This window comes from Apaloderma vittatum, unplaced genomic scaffold (genome assembly GCF_000703405.1).
Source record: "Apaloderma vittatum isolate BGI_N311 unplaced genomic scaffold, ASM70340v1 scaffold8614, whole genome shotgun sequence".
NCBI classification, from domain to species: Eukaryota; Metazoa; Chordata; class Aves; order Trogoniformes; family Trogonidae; genus Apaloderma; species Apaloderma vittatum.
The window spans coordinates 14,308-36,164 of record NW_009713214.1 but is presented as its reverse complement, the minus strand read 5'-3'; the positions used below and the strand labels follow the sequence as shown (position 1 = coordinate 36,164).

Here is a 21,857-nt window from a genome sequence, read left to right as displayed (position 1 = left end):
TCCAGCGCAGAGCCACAAAGATGCTGAAGGGAGTGGAACATCTCCCTTAGGAGGAAAGGCTGAAGGAGCTGGGTCTCCTTAGTTTGGAGGAAGCGGAGGGTGAGGTGTCATCTCCTTAATGTTTATAAATATGTCAAGAGTGAGTGTCAGGAGGATGGAGCCAGGCTCTTTTCAGTGGTGTCCAATGAAAGGACAGGAGGCAATGGATACAAACTGGAACAGAGGAGGTTCCACAAAAATATTAGAAAAAACTTCTTTGCTTTGATAGTGACAGAGCACTGGCACAGGCTGCCCAGGGAGGTGTGGAGTCTCCTTCTCTGGAGACATTCAAAACCTGCCTGGACACGTTCCTGTGTGACCTACTGTAGGTGATCCTGCTCTGGCAGGGGGGTTGGACTAGGTGATCTTTTGAGGTCCCTTCCAACCCCTGACATTCTGTGCTTCTGTATAATATCTACTTAAATATGAGCACTATGAGGAACAGTCAAAAAATTCTTATGTTTAAGTGCTTGACATTGTACTATGTTTCGGTTAGTAGCAGATGCTATTTTTATGTATCAAAAGAATGTGTATATACTCAATCTGTTGTATTGTGGTTCTGATTTTGCCTTTTGGCATAATTTTGAGGCATAAGCTGAAGCAGATGGCAGCTCATTAATGTAAAATGTATAAATGGATAAGCTGCATATTGGTCACTCATTTGTTAAAAACTACATACAAGTTTAGTGGTGAACAAGGAAATCAAGGGAACTATTTATATGCTTGACATTCAGACTGAGCAGAAGTGTAGGCATATTAGAGTCTTAGAAAACTTAAAAGTAAGGTGGAATGCACTAGATACAGAAGCTTGAAATGATTCACGTATTCTACTAAAAGTTGCATTCGCTCCTTATCGTGAAAATGTACTAACAGTCTGTCAGAATTACTGAAATATTTAAAACTAGATTTGCATTAAAATACTATGCTAATATACAATCAGTGGTAATGTGTAAAAATGTATAAATAGTGAAATTGATCAAGCTGTCCTTAAAATTGGTGCTTGGTGGTCAACGAACATTCCGCTAGAAGAATTAAATGAATGTCCAGAATGTGTTCATGTATCAATGGACTTGGCATGAGACAAAGAATGGAGGGTAGTTACTATGTGTATAAACTTATATAACCGATACTCAAATCTTTTGACAGAACTGAAATATGTTAATATACAAATATTTTAAGATTGACAAATTCTCAGTTACTTATTTTAACAATGTACTTCAATTATTCAATTATACATTTCAAAAATGAAATGGTTCTTAGTGCCGAAACACAGGAACAGAACAGTAGTATTTTTCAAAAATATAAAATCAAAAGTTGGAGTTGTACAGCATAATCCAGAATAGCAATTTAAAATTAATATTTTAGAACCTGTCTTTTGATCTCAATATGAGTAATGTTTCACTGCATATTTTTGTGTTTGTACATAGGCAATGGGAAAAGTAATTCTCATTATTTTACAAGATTGTCTGTCCTTTTACCACAGATGCTTCAAGAGGTACTCAAGGTCATCTCTGAACAGACAGCAGGAAGTAGCTCACTATTCAACTCCGCCTCAGCTCAGACTACTTGACTACTTACAGAAAAGAAAGGAGAGGAAAGGAACCCAGCAGTATGACCTCAAGATTTCTAAAGCTGGAAATGTAAGTGTTCTGAGGCATAGATGGATATATTTCTAACTGTTAAATTTAAAACTTCTAATGCATTAATACTGCTTTTTTATCTTCCAGTGTGTAGATATGTGGAAACAGAACCCTTGCTACTTGACTGCACCTTCTGAAGTGGATGTAAGTCCAGTTATTACTGTTAGCAATTACTAGCAAATCTATTGAATATTGTATTGTATGAACTGCCTAAAGAGTATCTAGTGTCAGAGAATGACCTTTAAAAAACCAGGAGTGGCTTCAACATTTTAAAATATTTTTCTGTACTGTAAAGTATAAACACAAGCTAAACTACATTGGAATACATTGCAATTGTAAGCTGGCGGTTTGGCTGAGTTAAGTGCTAAAGGTCTGTCTGCACTGTTATGTGTGGCCTCAGTGAGCACGTGTATATTTGAAGGTGCCTGATACTATAAAAAGCAGAAAAAGAAATGAGGAAAGGAAATTATTTTAAAATTAATCACTTCTCAGCTTGGTAGAAATTCCTCTTCTTTGACATGTTATGATACTATAGGGCATAATGTTTTCCATAGTTTCATTTTATTTATACGGAGAACTTGAAGTAGGAATTCTTCAGATCACTCTATGTGCATTCTTTGTTTGGGGACATTAACGTTCTCTGTTTCTGGCACATGGCCAAAACTCATACTACTAGCTTGCAGAACGAACTCAGTAGACTAGATGAGATTGTAGCTTTGGCCTTAATAGGGATGGAAGGAATGAACATTCCACATGAAATGATGTAAGTTTTTACAAATCTTCTCTCTCTTCGTTTAAGACCATTACCCTCTGCATGGGAAAGAATGTGCCAGTATAGGTTGGGGACTGACCTGCTGGAGAGCAGCACAGGGGAAAGGGACCTGGGGGTTCTAGTGGACAGCAGGATGACCATGAGCCAGCAATGTGCCCTCGTGGCCAAGAAGGCCAAAGGCATCCTGGGGTGTATTAGAAGAGGAGTAGCTGGTAGGTCGAAAGAGGCCCCCCTGCCCCTCTACGCTGCCCTGGGGAGGCCACATCTGGAATATTGTGTCCAGTTCTGGGCCCCTCAGCTCAAGAGAGACAGGGAACTGCTTGAGAGAGTCCAGCACAGAGCCACAGAGATGCTGAAGGGAGTGGAACATCTCCCTTATGAGGAAAGGCCGAAGGAGCCGGGTCTCTCTTTAGCTTGGAGAAGAGGAGGCTGAGGGGTGACCTCCTTAATGTTTATAAATATGTCAAGAGTGAGTGTCAGGAGGACGGAGCCAATCACGTCTTCTCAGTGATGTCCGATGACAGGGCAGGAGGCAATGGGTGCAAGCTGGAAACAGAGGAGGTCCCACAAAAATATTAGAAAAATCTTTTTCACTGTGAGGATGACAGAGCCCTGGAACAGGCTGCCCAGGGAGGTTGTGGAGTCTCCTTCTCTGGAGACATTCAAAACCTGCCTGGACACGTTCCTGTGTGACCTACTGTAGGTGATCCTGCTCTGGCAGGGGGGCTGAAGTAGATGATCTTTTGAGGTCCCTTCCAACCTCTGACATTCTGTGATTCTGTATCTTATTGCAAACAGACCCTGCTAAAATGTCAGTCCCCATTTTTTTTATAGACCCTTTTGAAGTATTGAAAGGCTGCAATAAGGTCTCCCATCTCCCCAGAGCCCTCTCTTCCAGGCTGACCAGCCCTGGCACTTTCAGCCTGTCTTTGTAGATGTGTTCTGTTCCTCTGATCATTTTTGTGGCCCTCCTCTGGACTCACTTCAACAGGTCTTTGTCTTGTACTGAGGACTCTAGAGTTAAGCACAGCACTGCAGGTGGAGTCTTACCAGAGCAGAGTAAAGGGGCAGAAGCTCCTCTCTCAACCTGTTGGCCATGCCTGTTTTATGTAGCCCAGGATGTGATCAGCCTTCTGGGCTGTGGAGCACATGTTGTTAGCTTGTGTCCAGCTTTTCATCCACGGGTACCCCCAGGTGCTCTGCAGGGCTGCTCTCAATCCTCTCACCCCCCAGCCTGTATATGATACTGGGCATTGTCCCGACCCAGGTGCAGGACCTTGCACTTGGCCTTGTTGAACCGCATGAAGTTCACACGGGCCCAGTACTCATTCTTGTCTGGGTCCCTCTGAATGGCATCCTGTCCCTCAGGTGTGTGAGCCACACCACTCAGCTTGGTGTCATCTGCAAACCTGTGGAGGGTGCACTTGATGCCACTGTCTGTGTTGCTGATGAAGCTATTAAACAGCGCTGGTCCCAGGATGGACCCCTGAGGGACACCACTCATCACTGATCTCCATCTGGTTATCGAGCTGTTCACCACTACCCTCTGGATGCGACCATCCAGCCCATTCTTCATCCACCAAACAGTCCACCCATCAAATCTATCCAAATGTGACTATTATTCTTTTTTTTCCTGATATCTCCGTTTTCTTTCAGGTGGAAAAATATGCCAAAGTGGAAAAGTCTATCAAGCCTGATGACTCACAACCAACTGTCTGGCCAGCACATGTGAGTAGTTCAGGCCTTTGGCCAAACTTCTCTGTCTCTAGTTAAAACGCCTCTTATTTCAATGAAAACAAACTAATGTGGCAATGCTCTTCCTTCTCCCAATTTAATTAATCTTCCATGTGTTATATAGGGATGGAAAGATTACCACAGATACTTGGAATTTCACACAGTGCAGCATGCATGTGATTGATCTTGTGATTTCCTCAGGTTTTCCAGAAATACATGGAAAAGCAACTTTTGTCTTCCAAGTAACATGTGCATGTAACATGCGCTATATAGAAAAGAAAGCATAATAATTTACAGAAAGCAATACTCTGCTCAACAAATTGCTTTCTTCACTCAGTCAAACACTGGTGGAAGAGAGCTTCTGTTAAAATGTTAAATTTTGACAGAGATTAAGCATTATTAAATACGTCTTTCAAAAAGCTCTTTCTGTGACGTTTAAATTGAACCATAAGATTTTTGGCACAAATTACATGATTTAAAAAGAATTCATTTAATATAATTAACCACAAATTCATTCATTCTTTGTTATTTCAGAAGCAGAGTATCTTTATTAATAGCATCGATCATGATGTCTTTGTAGTTTAAAATTAGCAAAAAGTAATACTTTCCCACAGAACTTAATCTTCATGGGCATCATTTTCCTTGGAACATTTTTTTACATTGTCACACTTCTTACAAAACTGTTTCCATGTATGTTTACCCAGTCTGCCTTTCCATAGCTAATATGATTGTTCAGGGTTTGCAATATTTTTGCATTTGTAAGAGATGCCAAAATGTTTTTCCTCTCGTCCTTTTAGATGAGTTCTTCTCGAATCATTTTACTTTTAGGTAATGCACCCCTTCTTATAGAGTATTATTTACCTCTTAACTGAGTGTTTCTTAGTGCATCATGTAACATTGGTGTATTTTACTAGTTGTTTCTCTTATCACTTGTTTAAGCCTTTGGTTATTTTCTTCTGTCCTTTTAGGAAATAAAAGATGATTATGTATTTGAATGTGAAGTTGGTAATCAGATTCAAAAAACAAAGCTGACCATTTTTCAGTCTCTTGGCAATCCCTTGTACTATGGTAAAATACAGACACTCAAAGGTGATGAGGAAAATGACAACGTATTAACTCCATCACAGTAAGTTACATGTTCTTTAAAACTGTGCTGTGATCAGACAGATAAAGGCAAACATTACTTGTAATTTTCAGTCATAAAAGCACTCCACGCCTATAGATCTGATTTAAGAGTTTTGTTTGAAAAATTTAGGCAATGGACTTAAACATTTTTTAACCAAAAAAAAAAAAATATGTTCAAGCAACCAGCCTATCTTTAAATGTGAAATCTGCATGCTCTTTTACATTAAAGATATTCTGTAGAAAAAAAATACCACCACCACCAAAAACCAGCCCCCTCAAATTGTGGAAACACCGTGAGGCATGGTTATCACCCTTTTCCAATGTTACTCATAATTTTGCTTCTTGTAAAAATTTGGCTGATGCTGTGGAAACAGAAGACTTGCTTATGTCTACCCTTTTGAAGAGAAATATAGGATAAGTGATGAAGAAAAATATGAGCTCCTAAGGAACTTTTTTTTTCACTGTTTTGAATCTGCTGTTGTTGGTTATGGTTCTACAAAGCCTGTTCATGGCTCTTTGATGTGTGCACCACATTCTTTGAATGAACCTGTGCAGCAAAGTAGACCCTATAAAGTTCAGTAAAGCAAGGAGCAGTGAGACTGAGCAGACTTTAGTTCTGTTGTGAAAGTTATTTTTGTTGTCTATTATGTAAATCCTGTCTTTAAAAAAAAAATCTTAAAATCTTCTTAATGCTAGAAATGTTTTATCCTAAGACTTGGCTATTTACTGTTTGTTTCTGTACTGCCGTGGTTTAACCTCAGCCCCACACTGCTGCTGGCTCAGTCCCCCAATCCCACCCCATCCTGTAGTGGGATGGGGAGAGAATTGGAAGGGTAAAAGTGAGAAAACTTATGAGTTGAGATAAAGGCAGTTTAATGGGTAAAGCAGAAGGCACATGCGAATGCAAAGCGATGTAAGGAAATCATACACCACCTCCCGTGAGCAGGCAGCTGTTCAGCCTTCTCCGAGAAAGCAGAGCCCCGCCATTCGTAAGGCTTTATTGGGAACACAAACGCCATTGTTCTGCATTCCCCCCTTTCCTTCTCCTCCCAGCTTTATATGCTGAGCATGATGCTCTGTGGTGTGGGACATCCCTTTGGTCAGTTGGGGTCAGCTCTCCCAGCTGTGTCCCCTCCCAATTTTTTGTGCACACCCAGGCTACTTGCTGGTGGGGTGGGGTGGGTGGGAAGCAGAATAGGCCTTTGACTCTGTGTGAGCGCTGCTTAGCAGTGACTAAAACATCCCTGAATTCTCAACACTGTTTTCAGCACAAATCCCAAAACACAGCCCCATGTCAGCTACTGTGAAGAAAATGAACTCTACTGCAGCTAAAACCAGCACTCATCCTTAGCACTGAGCTTCCTAGAACAGCAGTGCTAGTTTACAGTTCAGTAATAAGGCTAGGAATTAAAAGGATTTAAAGGTGTTAAATGCCTGGGGGTTTGTGTTTGGTTTGTTTTTTTTTTTAAATCACTGCTCTAGTCCATTAGTTTAAAAACATTAGCAGTTGAAGTTCATTGAAAGTTGGATACTTCCTCATTAGGAAACTATGTCGTATGAAATGAATCACGTAGAAGATCTTTGTTTGTTTTACTGTAAAATAAAAACAATGATTGTTTTTTTCTGAGCTAGAGAAACAGGAAAAAAGATCTGTAATGTTTAAAAAAAATCACTGAAGTAATAAGTTTCTGAACCATAAATATTCCACAGAAGGGAAATGCATATTTAGGAGTTCTGGAAAGTCATGGGGAAACAAAATTTGCATAAGTGAAATCAAACAATGGAAACTGTTTGTTAAAATATTAGAGGTAGGGCTGTTTTTGACATACCCATAGCACACACCTGTATTTCACTATAAGTGTACTGATATGTTGATTTATATCTAAGTTTTCCCTTTTACTTTTTCAAGTAGCAATTCTGTAGCAGTTACTAATTACATTTTTTCAAAGTATAAAATACAGAACTTCCATATTCTGCCTTTTTCTTTATAGGTCGTTGACTCTTAACAGAGAGCATATTGGACCATGTGTGTATATTGAATGTATAGTTATGAAGCCAAGTTTGTATTTGAAATACTAAACAGTATCCAGGCTTTTAAATGGATGTGGTCTGAAGAAGCAGCATTGATATTTATTTGAGATTTTGTGATTATAAAAACATGTTCTTTTAGTCCAAATCATGACTGAAAATGTATTCTACATTTTGCTTTTCAGGTTCCTTATTGGTTCGAAGACTGATGCTGAAAGGTAAATTAATGTAGTCTGTATAATCATTTGGCTTGAGGCCAAATAGTGGATTTTGTTCCTTTTAGCCATTATGGCTGCTAATGTTACAGTTACAGAAACAGATGCAAAACAGATAGGAAAATAAGAGTATTTAATCATCATAAGAAGTAGGGCATAGTGTGCAGTTTTTATATTTAACAAGCAAGGAAGAATAGAGGACAGCAAATATATGAATACAGCTTGTCCCACTACCTCAATTTCAAGAATGTTTTTACGCCTATTTGCATGATTATTCTTAATTACACATGTAATAGCAAAATTTTGAGAGCACTTAGTAAGAATTTCATCCTGACATTTTATATGCTAAATTAGCAATCATGGAAATTGTTCATTTAAAATTTAAGTGTGATCTAGGACTTAGGTACATACAACTTAGATATCCGAGTGTGTTGTGCATTACTTGGTTCAGCTTTCTTAAAGAAGCAAGTAACAAAACAGTTTTCCCATATATTTTAGTTGTAGGATGATTAGAAGTAGCAATTCTGGGTTAACCAAGGCAGTGAAATAAGTACTTCTTCAAATGCTTGCCAGAATGCACCACTTCAGACACCTGTATTTCTTTTTGCATATGAACACAGGACCTTTAAAAATCAATCGCTGTAAAAGCCAGTTGTAGCTTTGTGCCTTCGTAGGTGATCCTGAAGTGATGTATGTGCCACAGCTCTTACCCACACAGCCTCTTCTCATGTGCCTGGCAGGGAGATGAATCCTTGATTTGGTCAAAAATCAGTAATAATATTCTTTGTTTTAATAGATAATTTTGATCAAAAAACTTCTTGCTTATGTTCTCTCCTGCTTCCTTTGTGCTGCTAGAGACTTCTGCTGGTTTGTGCTGTAAGCTGAATTGGAAGATTGATGGGCTGAAAGCTAAAACAACAATAGTACCAGGGTCTAGCTTTAACTGGAATTGATTTCCTGATCGTGTTTGTCACTGGGCTGCACAAATCCTTGTATCAGGATACGCAGTTGGGTTTCAGGAACTATGACAAGAAGAAATAACGGAGCAGCAAGGAGGGCAGGACCACCTTTTCGAGTACACAGTATTTTATTACTCACATAAGAGCATATTGAATCAGTGCTATACCGAGCTAAAGTGTAGTTCATCACATTTAGGTGTAAGCTAATGGAAATACTCGAGCAGTTTTTCACTGAGGTTCAGTCTGCCAGAGTGTGAATGACAACAGATCTTCAGCTTGATTTTTCATGTCTGCAAGGTCACCTTGTATATTCTGCTCATGTTGTGCAACAGTATTCCCTCAACTTGGTTCTCTCGCAGTAGTAGAGATGTAGTGTTTGATTTGGCAGGACAGTATTATAAACTTGTTTGCCTGATGCTATTGATGCTTTAAATTCCTGGATATGTCACTGCACGTTAGTTTCATAGAGTAAGACTTGGCAGTCCTGGTGCTCAAGGACAAGGGATCACTTCTGCTGTGATACCTGATTCTTGGGTGTATGCTCAGTATGGACCTTGTAGTTCATCCCTTAGTTCATCCTTTCAGAGTCCTCATCTGACATAGACCTTCAAGCTAAAGGAGGATTGACTGTTCTACAGGGAACCTAAGCAGAGGAAATGGCTTTATAAAAGATTCTGGACCCATGTGACAGGAATGGGATCCCCATTGACTGACATCCTAAAGAATTGCATTTGCTTTAGGGAAGGGAACTGTTCTGTCCACTGTTACACATATTATTCTGAAATACTATTTCTTAGCTTGTTTCTTAAACTGTTTTGCTTTAGAAAGAAAGATAGTGATTAAAAGAAAATTTAAAACGGAATAAATTTGAGAGGAGAGCCCAGGAACATAAAGTAGAAAACTACTTGGCCATATAGATATATTTTATAAGTGTGCTTCTCTATTTTATATAGATATATATTTACATAATATCTACTTATGTATAAAGTATATATTATATTAATGTATAACATATACGATTATGTGTTTACATATGTGTATCTGTGTTAAAAATTCAAAATTGTTAATCATTTTATGACATCATTTCTTGTTTCAGAGTAGTGAACCAGTATCAGGAATTAGTACAAAGCGAAGCTAAATGTCCTGTGAAAGTGTTTCATAATTCAGGTGGATCAGTCAATCTTAGTCACCTTTCTCCAGGGAAGGAAATGGAAGTGAGTTTATCGAGCTGTAAATTTCTTTTATTTGCACTTGATTATTGAGTTATTAAGAGTAATTTTTACGATCCGCATTTTAAAGTAAAATAACTTTAAAAATTCATTCTGAATTAATTTATTTATTATAATAATTATTCAGTGTGAGTATATTAGAAAAGTTAGAAGAAAGCACTTTCGTTTTCACTGTTCAAATGTTGTCTTTTAGCCATGTCTTTGTTTTTTTTTCTATGTGTAATAGAATTAGCTCCAAGGTTTTGTTGTAGCATTTTCCCTGTTCAGATGAACCTTTCATACAGCGTTACAGTAAAATGCAGCTGTGTGTTTTGTTTTACAGATCAGTAAACATAGAAGCAGATGTAGCAGCTCAACTTCTTTTCTTTTACCTTTAGAAATCATTAAAATTATTTTCTCTTTACTTTGAAGTGGAAAACTTCTTCAAAAAACAGAACATGAAAGAAAATCACAAAAAACTTGAAAGTTTATATGTTTGAATGCAGCAAGAACTACACATCCAGTAGAAATTCCTGCATTCCCAAATTCTTACACCTGTTGGCATTGCTTTGTTCTACCTGCTGCTTCTGGCTGCTTTCTTGCTCAGATTCAGTACTCGAGCAGTGAGCTCTATTTAGGCTCTAGCTCTTAAATGAATTTTGTATCCATTGGGCTGTTTCCTTTGGTACATCTAAACCCCAACATTGCTCTGGAAGAGGTGCTCCTTGGTGTCAGCCAGAAGAACAGGATGCAGAGGCCAGTAGTTGCAGAAAGGAGTAGAAATGTGTGCACACAAACACACACACACGCATGCTTATATCTGCATATATATATGTTAAAATCATAGAATAACTTAGGATGGAAGAATAGAGCTGGAAGTCATTATGTCTGGCTGTCTGAGCCCCTACTGAAAGCTGGACCGGAGTGACTCAGGTTACTGTGCCCGCTTTTGAATGGGGCATTAGTCTTTATATTCAGAATGAGGAAAGCAGATTTTAATAGTAGTGCTCAGAATTTTCCTTAAAAGATTCTTTGGTTTTATAAGCAAGCAGTTGGAAACATACAGAGGGAGTGACTCTTATTACTGAGGAGCAGTGGAAGCTAAGCTCTCCCAAAGAAGTTTCCTAATGCTGAATCCTCTAACTTGTTAGCCCATGCACATCTAATTTAGGCTCCAGCACTGAAATATGCCATTCACTTTATTGTCAGCCTCATTTTCTAGTTTCATTATTTGTTTGGTGAGATGTTACTTTCATTTATGGGACATCTGCTTTATAGGTAGAAACACATGGACTAAAACTGTAAATGTGTTTCACTGTTAAGTCTTTCGGTGGTGTCAGCTATTGGAATTATGGGTTTAGAGCTTGTTGTGAGAGACTCAGAACTACAGACGTGATTAGCTGAAGTTACAAACAGCCTGAAATGTAGGTTATAAGAACAAATAAAAAGAGAGCACCTTTCCTCTAAAAAGATCAGTGAAAATCTGATCCCACTGAAGTCAGTGGGAAAATATGTATTGATTTTTGTGCATTCAGCATTGTCCTTAATACTTTTAAATTCCTACTCCCAGAATCGAGAAATCTGATCCTGTTCTCTAAATCCACCTTGGATGAAAATGGCAGATACATACAGATGGTGAATGAATGAAATGATGTCATTTTTCGAGACCAAATTCTCCTTTTTAAAAAAAAATCCATCTATCACTCTTGTGTTTGTGAAAAGTGCTAAGAAGGATTTCAGAACTGCAGATAGAAGGTGTTTTTTTAATTATTTTTTGCTTGGTTTCAGTTTTAACAGCACTTTCATGCTGTTTCTTGCTGATAAGCATTTAACTGAAAAGAGTTGATCATAGAGAAAGGTTTAGGTTGGAAGGGACCTTAAAGATCATCTAGTTCCAACCCCCCTGCAGGGACACCTTCCACTAGACCAGGTTGCTCAAAGCCCCATCCAGCCTGGCCTTGAACACTTCCAGGGAGCAGAAATACACAACTTCTCTGAGCAACCAGTGTCTCACCACCTTCACAGAAAGGATTTCTTTCTAATATCTAGTCTAAATCTGCTGTCTTCCAATTTAAAACCACTCCCCCTCATAATATCACTACACTCCCTGATCAAGTATCGCTCACCTTCTTTTATATGTTTTTAAAGTAAACAAGTAAATAAATATCTGAAGTGTTTGAAGGTAATTCTGTCATGGTTTTGAGAAGTCTAATACAAATGAATCGAATTGTCTTTTCTGTCCAATGTGTGGAATCTCGTATTATTGCTGTGATAGTGTTAATTTCTCTTTCTTCCTAGCAGCCAGAAAGTATATCAGGCTCTATTCAGTCTTCAGTATTGGGGAAAGGTGTAAAACACCGACCTCCTCCCATCAAATTGCCTTCGAGTTCAGGAAGTAGCTCTTCAGGTAATTGTTTATTGACTCGGGCATCTCCTTTTTATGTGTTCTGCCTGTTGTAAATGACATGATATCCCTTTTGCGTAGAGATGTAATAATTAAAAAAAAAATAATCAGTATCTTAGCTGGGGGAAAACACACAACTTTTTAAATTCTGTATATATTATTCACAAAATTACATCTTAATAACTACTAGAGTTAACATACTCACAGAACAATCACATATTTCAATTATGCTTTTTCAGGTAATATTTTTAGTTCACAACAGACAAGTGGCCATCTAAAATCCCCAACTCCTCCTCCTCCTTCTTCTAAGCCTTCTGGTCTTTCTCGGAAACAATCTATGGATCTTAATCAAGTTAGCATGCTCTCTCCAGCTGCCATGTCTCCTGCGAGCTCTTCACAAAGTGAGTCACGACCTAAATTCTCCATTAAATCTTAGGCTTTTGCATAAATGCTTCCCGAGATAAACTTCTTAACCTGTGGAATGATGAAACTTAACTGTACAGTGTACCCTAAATTGTATAAGTTGTGCAGCTTTAGGCAGGTCTCTTGTTCACTGTATGTATTTTATGTTTATTGTAACTGTGTTTGTTTTTTCTGTATATATGTATGCACCCTCTGTGTATACGTTTTAATACATTTGATGCAATTAGTATGATATCATTTATGAAAGGCTGGTAGATGATGTGATAAGACAAAACTCCAAAGTATAGATTTTTTTTTTTTTTTCTCCAGTGTAAAAATGGTATGTTAGATCAGTTTGCCTTTAAAGAATTTAAGCATCTGGTTTTTTTAAATGTTATAGGAGCTGGTGCAGTTGTATCTCTATGTATGTATATAATCTGATCAGTCCCGAGGTGGTGATACAATAAACGATAAGATGATTTTTTTAAAACACTCCTACACTGTTCTACAAATCATTGCTGATGGCAAGTGTGGTGGTGATGCTGCTGATGATAGCACCATATTCTCAGGTGTTAAAATGTAAATTTTGGTAATAAGTGACATCCTAGTTAAGTATTTTCATTAACACTGACAGGATCATTGTCATCATAGCTGTAGATCATAAATGTTTTTTAAGATATGTATGCGTCTTGAGACATTTCGTGAACAATTTTGTACAAAGAGAAGTCATAGCTACATATTTTCAGGTTTTTATGAATAATTGTATGCTGCACATTCCAGTATCCTGCACAGTATTATAATACTCTTTTTGCATTAAATAATTTAAAATCTGGATAGCTCAAAAAGCGTAACTTTTCTGCATTCTTATTTTGCACAAAGAAACAAAGAAAACTTATGGAAGTTTTCTTCTAACCTATATGACTCAACATGTTTACTGTGGCTTTGTGTTAGTGCTATGAAATGTGTAAATCTGCTGCACACAGTTGTTACTTTAAGGCTTTGGTCATAACAGCTAGACATTCACATTTATTTCCTTTCTTTCTGCAGGACATGAATGCTAAAAAACCCAAACAAACAAACAAAAAAGCCCTTCTCAAGCTTTTGGGCTTTTTTTGTATAGTCTTTCTGTTGATAAACTGTGCTTACTGCATCCACAACAAATATGGCAATACATACTACACTTAAGCAGAAGGAATTATACAGTAACTTTTAAAGATGCAGTATTATCGTCTGGTTCTTTCACGTTAAGAATTTTTTTTTTAAATCAAAATTCAGCAAATGGGAGTTTAGCTACCTGATGAAATTTAGATCAATGCCATGATTATTGAAATAGTCTATGTTCTTTGTTGAATCTGTTGTTTTCCATGACATGTTTTTAGCACGATGCTATTGTGCAGGCAGTGCATGTAGACTATATGTTTCAACATTTTAGGACAAAACCATTAATTAGGTTAAAATGGTAACTAAAAAATTGTTTTACTTGGATTTAAGTATTTCTGTACAGAGTTAGGACCTAATGGAGGATAGAAATCAGTATATGGCTTAAGGAATTAAGCATGGAGAATGGATTTTCTGTGTGATTATACTGCATCCTTAACAATGAGTGTGTGCTGCAACACTCGTGTTGTGTAGAAATTAACACTTGCAGTCTAAAAACTGGATCAAACTGTCAGTGCTAAATAAGACTCCATTAACCTTATTATACAAAAAGGACTGGCCTTTTATAACGAACTAGCACTTCTTATTTTTCTCAATGAGCAGGGTCTGGAACTCCTAAACCATCTACTCCTACTCCAACCAACACCCCTTCATCGACCCCACACCCTCCTGATGCTCAGAGCTCAACTCCTATTCCCCCTTCTGCCACCCCTACTCCCCAAGATTCAGGCTTCACCCCTCAGCCCACTTTGTTAACCCCATTTGCTCAGCAGCACATGTCTCTGAGCCAGGCACTGCCCGTAATGACCATTCCTCTTTCCACCATGGTAACATCGATTACTACAGGAACAGCCTCCACCCAGGTCATGGCAAACCCCGCAGGACTTAACTTCATCAATGTAGTGGGCTCTGTGTGGTAAGTTCTTCGTTATAATGATTTCTTAATTTGCCCTAGGTGGCTTGGTTATTGGGTAGAGAGGGTGGGAGTGGTACAGGACTGCTAGCATCCGTTAGGGTAGATATTTTTCAGGATCTTCAATACAAAAAGAGCATTCCATTTGTAATTGTGAAGTGAAAAGCCACTAGAAGCTATTTGCATTTCTCAAATGTAAGGCACCTAGAATATTGAAAAGGTCTGTTAAGGAAGACCTTTATTGCTTTCAGCTTTCTGGATGCATATAGTTTAATTTCATAACGCTTAACTTCATTTAAAGTGATTTCTGAGGTTTTGCCCTTACAAGTTTGAAAACTTGTTTTTATTAATCGGGGAGGAGGTGAAGTATCATATGCAGACCACTCTAAATGAAAAATTGAAATAGATTTGGTATTAAAGTGCCTGTGAATGAAAATTTTATATAAAATATAAGAAAACGAATCTGTTTTCTAACTTCATCGAACATTGAGGTTAAGTATTCTTTGATCCTTAAAACTAATTTTATGGTTTAAAAAAATAATGCTGCTTTCAAGAACAGACTGTGTGGTATACTGTGAACTGCTTTTCATACGAAATGGAATTCTGTGATCAGTGTAAGATGCTCAGTGTAAGACACATAGTGTGCTTCAGTGCAAGCATCAGACGCTTGAGGTACTCATCCAAAGTGTTCAGCAGCTGGTCACTGTTCATTAGTGAGATACTCTTTTTAAAGTGCAGAAAGCAAGCAGAAAACTATTCCTTACAGTTTTGTTATGGTACAACCATGCTGAAGACTGTTGATCTTTCGGTATTTCTAAAATAAAAAACCTCGTAGTTTATTTTCCATAGATTATACAAAAGAAGAACGAAACAGTATATGCCAAGAATTTGGATGGGCGAGAATTTAGTTGCTCAGATTTACTTGTGCCACTTGGGTTTGATGTGTTCTCTTTCCTCTTCTACAGTGGAGCACAGACACTGATGAGTGGTTCAAACCCTATGCTGGGGTGCAACACTGGTGCCATAGCCCCTGCAGGTATAAACCTGAGTGGCATTTTACCGTCAGGAGGTCTGGTACCAAGTGCGCTGCCCGCTGCAATGCAGTCTGCCTCTCCAGCAGGTTAGTGTGTGTAAGCTGAAAAGCCACCCTTCAGGTAGGGACAGTGTGAAAGGACACTGTGAGCACAACGGATGAAAATGGTCATTGTGGGTGTAGATTGTGGATGACTGGAGCTCGGGAAAAAACACACGGCTTTTGCACTGGAGTGTAGATTGATGTTCATTTCATTTTTGAGAAGTTAGACTGGGGGTACTTACTCCGAACCTGGATTGTTTGGTATACTCTGTGGGAAGGTTGAGAGAAATTCCAAATTCAGGTGCAACTTTGATAATGTTGACCACCAGAAAAAAGGTGTGACTGAACTTAGAAAGAGACCTCACTTTTTAAATGTGTGTGACATTTTATTCTAGTACTGCTTTGTTCTAGTAGGACAGTTAATTAGTTCCTTATTATCTTCAAATATGACTATTTGAATCTGTAGGCCTCAATATTCATTAAAGCAGGATTTAAATTTTTATTTTTTTCTGAACATATAGTAAAGAAACAAAATAAATACATGATTATGGAATCAGAATTATAGAAGAGACTTCAGTTTATCTGTCATGCTGAGACAGAGTCAAATCTGTCCAAACCATACTGAACCAATGTTTGTCTAAACTGTCTTTAAATACTCCTACTAAAGTAGATTCACTTCTTCCTTGGTAGCTGCTTGGAGTAGTTCATTATCCGTACAAAACGTTTCCTTCTAATTAAAGTGCATCTCGTTGACTGTGAATTAAATTGTATTTTTTTTCTTCTATTCCTTGCTGACATGAAAAAAAGTCATTCGCTCTTTCTCTTTACTTTCTTAGCATCAAACATGCTGTCATGTCCCACATTTGTCTTCTCTTTCTGATTGGTCGCATTTTTCAAACCTTTCATAATCCTGTCACTCTCTTCTAGACTGTCCAATTTGCTTACATCCTTCTTAAAATGTGATAACCAAAACTGGACACAAGCCTGAACTTGGCTGATTTACCACTGTGGAGCACAGCAGAATAAATGCATCTCATCTCTTTCACAACATTCCTGTTAACATTTCCCCAAATGAGGTCTGCCTATCTTTTATCTGTTTTTTTTATTTTGGTTTTGTGGTTTTTGGTGGCTTTTTTTTTTTTTTTTTTTTTTTTGCAACAGCATTACATTAACATAAGAATGCCTTTACTGGTTTAGGCCAAAAATTCATCCCGTTTATATTCTGTCTCTGACAGTTGCCATTAGAGGATACTTAGGAGAGAGTTTAAGATGAGACAAAAGTGTGAAGTGAAACATCCCTTGTACCCAACTGTACCTCTTCTGGCAATCTGCAGCTTTGAGACTTTCTCAGCTGAACGCTCTCCACCTGGATCTTTGAGCTTAATATCCCACGCTAGACTTCTAGTCTGTGGATTTACCTAATTGGTTTTTCAACTCAATTATATTTTTGGAACCTACGGCATCTTGTGACAGTGAGTTTTATAAATGTAAACTGTGTGAAGAGGTTCTTTTCTTTTGTGTGTTCTGTAGTTTGTGATCTGGATGATGCAGATATGTTTGTGACTTACTGTAACTTCTCGTGTCCTTTCTTGCTGTATAGACACAAAGCTAGTTACTCACGATTTTGTACTTGTTCATTTGTCACTTTTTAATTCGATGTTACTGAATTTTTGACCCTTTCTTCAATTTACTAGGATTGCTTTTAATTCTGATTCTTTCCTTTCAAGCACTGTCAACCTTTACCAGCCTTTGGTGTCACAGATTCTTAGGTGCTATGCTATTGCCCACATAACAGATGGAAGTAGTGAGCTGAGCTAGGTCTGTGGAAGACCTCTGGGGTTTCTGTTTGACAACTGGAGCATGGTATCAGTTCTGTATCCACCTCATAGCCTACTGCATGTACATCTTTTCTTAGCGTAGCTTTGAAATATTTGACGTAGAATCATGCCAAAAGCCCTAGAAGTCAAATGCATCTTGCCAGAAAGTCTTGGGAGGGTGGGCAGTTGGTAGGATTCTGGGTGGGATTGTTTTCTGTTAATGATGGGGGAAATTAGAGCCTGTTAACTTCATTTTGCTCTCGGACATTTATAGGTTTACTGTGCAAACAGTAAAACTTTTTAAAGCCAGGAGAAGAATTACTGCAGCACTGTGTTCAGCTCTGGGGCCCGCAGCGTAAGAAAAACATGGACCTGGTCAAGTGGGTCCAGAGGAGGCCACAAAGATGAGCAAGGGGCTGGAGCACCTCTCCTGTGAGGACAGGCTGAGAGAGTTGGGCTTGTTCAGCCTGGAGAGCAGAAAGCTCCAGGGGGAGCTTACAGCAGCCTTCCAGTACCTGAAGGGGGGCCTGCAGGAAAGCTGGGGAGGGACCCTTCATCAGGGAGTGTAGTGATAGGATGAGCAGGGTAGATTTAGGGTTAGATATTAGAAAGAAATCCTTTTCAGTGAGGATGGTGAGACACTGTGACAGGTTGCCCAGAACAGTTGTGGATGCCCCTTCCCTGGAATTGTTCAGGGCCAGCCTGGATGGGCCTTTGAGCAGCCTGGTCTGGTGGCAGGTGTCCTTGCCCATGGCAGGGGGATTGGAACTAGGTGATCTTTAAGGTCATTTCCAAATCAAACCATTCTATGACTCTGATATTCTCCACGTTCACCTTTGTGTAATGCATTAAGTGATTATAGGTTACAGAGTACAGCATTTAGCAGGGATACAGATTTCTTTCAGTTTAGTCAACTCTCTGGAACTTCTGAACCTTGAGCTATGGACTTATCAGCATTATGGAAAATGCAGTGTTGCATTACACATAAAATTTACACTTGCCAGTTTTCCAACTTCCAGATGTTTAGAAATAATACCAGTGGAAAGGTGTGGTAATTGCAGTACACATACATAACTAAGTAAAGACTTCCTACTAATAAAAAGATGTTTTCTTTAACAGGCAGCCCCTTTGGTTTGAAAAATGCATCAAATCTTCGGCCTTTAAATCTTCTACAGGTAATTGATATACTTGGACACAATAATAATTTCTAATATTTCTTTAGAGATATGTTTAGTGTTGCTTACTGCATTGCACCCCACGAATCTTTGAAGCCAGTTGATCAGACAAACCATTTACTGCAGATTTTAATAGCTTATTTTAAATTATTAGAATAAGATAAAAAGCTACTTCAGAAAAGGTGGAAGTGATGTTCCTAGCTCACAACAAAGCAGCTAGTTCTGTTTAAAAATCTAAAAATGCTGACATTTGTATTCAAGAGATTGTATTTTAGGCTTAATCTCTTTGCCTAAGCTTTTATTGCAAATCATTATTTAAACTGAAATGATGATTATTTTAAAAGTACAAAGTAGTACAGTAGAATCACTCAGGGGTTATACCTGTAATGACTAAAAGCCACTCAACATGCACAGGTAGGTGCAGTAATAGCTTTGCAGAGCTTCTGGTAATGGAAATACGAGTTCATGTAAGAGAGTTTAGAAGGTCTGAAAATGTTTTCTTTCCACTAAGCATACATACAGATACAAACCTGAGTAAAAGCTGTTAATAATGTTCCATTTAAAAGCAGAACAGGGAGTGTTTGTGCAACCAGGTGGTGTTTCCTGGATCTTGAAATTAGCTGCAGTTTCAGGTGCAGAATTGCAGCTTCAGTGTTCCACAGATGCTGCACCATGCTTCAAAAAATGATGACCAGTAAAAGATGAGTTGTAGCTTTGTTACTTCTTCCTCCCACTCCTATACACGCTCCAGAAATACGGAAAAGGGCAGACACAGGAGACAGCCAGAGTAGAGCTCCTCTGTAAAATTAAATGCTTGTATTTGTGCAATTCCACACTGAAGTACATCCTTTCAAGCTACCTCTGCCGCTCGTATAAGCCAAGAATAATTTAGTTGAAATCAGTGCAGTCAAAGCTGGGATGAGGGAAAGGAATTACGACTGTTTTACCTCAACATCTTTTTGCATCAGACCTTGCAGCTTGTGGATTGGAAGCATCTATTAAGATTCAGTGAAATATTCTGAAGGTGAAAATAATACACAGTTCCTTTTAAGACTAGCCTTTACATTTTCAATATCAATACAATTTTTGCTATTTAAATTAGAATAAAAAAAATATGTTTTCCTATGGAAATACCTCACTATAATTTAATGCAGGTTTGTCTTCTGAGCATAAAGGCTTTTTCAGAAACAGCAGTGCTTGTAAAATGATTCATTTTAAAGGATTAAAAAACAAAAAACAAACAAAAAAAAAAACACACCAAACCTCCAAGGAGTCCATCATTATCATTATTGTTCATCCTAGGATAGTGGAAAACTCAGCCGTTTAATTGAATTATGCCTTTTGATTTTAATCTTCAACAGCTCCCAAGTGGATCACATTTATTTCTTTTTAACCCACTCCAGCAGCAAAAGCAGCAGCTGTCACAGTTTTCTCCACAGCAACCGTCTCAGCAAACTACAACCTGTAGACCTCAGCAACAGGGAGAACAGGTGTGTGCCAACAGCCCTCAGTCTGGGGTACGTGGATGAAACAGTTTCTCCTCTTCTCCCCATCTCCACAAGTGAATGAGCCTTTACCCAACAGGTCTGAAGCAGAGGGGGAGGGAGGTCTTCCACCAAAACCTTCTCAAACTGCAAAGACTGCAGCGGCTTTGTTGCCATGGCTGGAGCTGGGTTACGCTCCTTTATGTATATCCTGTAAGAAGAGCTGTGAGGAAACAACTGGCTAAGCACTGGTTAATTCTAGCACCGAGAGGGCCAGCCCCTGTGTGAGTGGTGTAAAATCAGCTTAGTGTTGTCCCTGTCTGTCAGAGGATACATCAGATGAACAGATTAAAAACACAGTTCAGGATTACTACAGAGTAACTTCTTACTTGCACATGTTGTGAGTTGGCTTAAGGTCATCACTGCTGTAGTTCAGCAGAATTTTCTCTTTGCACCAGAGAAAGTATCAATTGGCTTTAAAGCTGTAATCTTAAGACACTTGCTCTGCTGCTGCCTGTAATTAATGTTAAGGGCTTTAATCACTGTTTTTGAAATGAGGGATTTTGGGTGGTTGGTTCTACCTGCGCTTACAAATTTTTACCAGCACCAATGCAGTAATTTGGGAAAACTAGCTGCTTTGCTTTGTGTTCTTGATCTTTTGTCTTCCCAGACATGCAAGACTCCTGTTTATCAAATAGTCTCTGCTGGATATTCCATTTGCTGTCATAATTTTATTTGTGCTGCTGTAGGCTGTTCATAAATAAGGTGGTGCTTTCAAATGTTTTTATGGTGTATAGTCTCCTGTGTCATGGGCCTTGTTCTGGAATGCGGGACAGCTTAATGAGAAACTTTCAGGTTTGTTCTCAGAATCCAAGTGTCAGTTACTAGTTGAATTACTTTAAAAAAATCATGCAAGCTTATGCTATTGGGCTTTATTTTCTAGATACTGAATTTCAAGGGTGTTTACAAAAAGGCTGATGTAAGCCTAGTCCTTCATGTGGCAGAAAGTTCTTCTGGAGGAAATCAATCTCTGCATTGGCTAACTTACCCTGAGGAACTTCCCTTACGTTGCATTGTAGAGTAAAACTAGCGTCCTTAGCTAAAAGGAGCTGTTATGAGTACTGGATTGCTTAGCTTTCACTAAGGACAAGAACCTGTTCACAGCGCTGTAACCCCAGTGCCTAGTGGAAGAAACTTGGGCCCCGAAAGGCCAACAACTTCCTGTGCTGCCAACAGAATATATACATTTTCATCTCATAGTGAGGAGTTTGCCCCACATGTTGGTTCTATGACTTTCTAAATTGTTCTTAGTCAGCTTCTTCAAAATGACAATGTCTTCTTAATGTGCAGTCTTTTGGTCAAGTTTACCTAGATCTCAGTGGTATTATTTCATATGTTTATTCTATAGAAGCATTGCAGCTCATGAAAATACACAAGGTCAAAAGTTTGGGGTTTTGTTTTTTAGATTTTTTTTCTCACTGATAAGCCATGCAGTTTGCTTTACTTGCATATATAGTACTGTATTCCCACACCTTATGAATCAGTGCATAACTTAAGTTCTAGAAGAGGTCATTATTCTGTACCCTTTGATGTCTGTAGACACTAGATCAGACTCCCATAATTCTCTCTGACTGAGAACTACAGTGCTGTGTAAACAAAATTTTAAAAGCAGGGTTTGTGGGTTTTATGAATTTAAGGAGTGCGTGGCA

At 38.4% G+C, this 21,857-nt stretch overlaps 1 protein-coding gene across 1 annotated transcript in view; it reads left to right on the top strand.

Annotated features, from left to right (window-relative positions):
* Nucleotides 1-21,857, top strand: part of SUPT20H (suppressor of Ty 20 homolog (S. cerevisiae)) — a 34,094-nt gene that overhangs the window by 9,623 nt on the left and 2,614 nt on the right. The window contains exons 10-20 of the mRNA XM_009868279.1: nt 1,523-1,679; nt 1,767-1,823; nt 4,108-4,179; nt 5,154-5,311; nt 7,524-7,556; nt 9,609-9,726; nt 12,022-12,127; nt 12,364-12,525; nt 14,531-14,600; nt 15,563-15,717; nt 18,609-18,664. Of these exons, the coding sequence (XP_009866581.1) occupies nt 1,523-1,679; nt 1,767-1,823; nt 4,108-4,179; nt 5,154-5,311; nt 7,524-7,556; nt 9,609-9,726; nt 12,022-12,127; nt 12,364-12,525; nt 14,531-14,600; nt 15,563-15,717; nt 18,609-18,664 (1,144 nt within the window). The remainder of the gene's footprint in view (nt 1-1,522; nt 1,680-1,766; nt 1,824-4,107; nt 4,180-5,153; nt 5,312-7,523; nt 7,557-9,608; nt 9,727-12,021; nt 12,128-12,363; nt 12,526-14,530; nt 14,601-15,562; nt 15,718-18,608; nt 18,665-21,857) is intronic.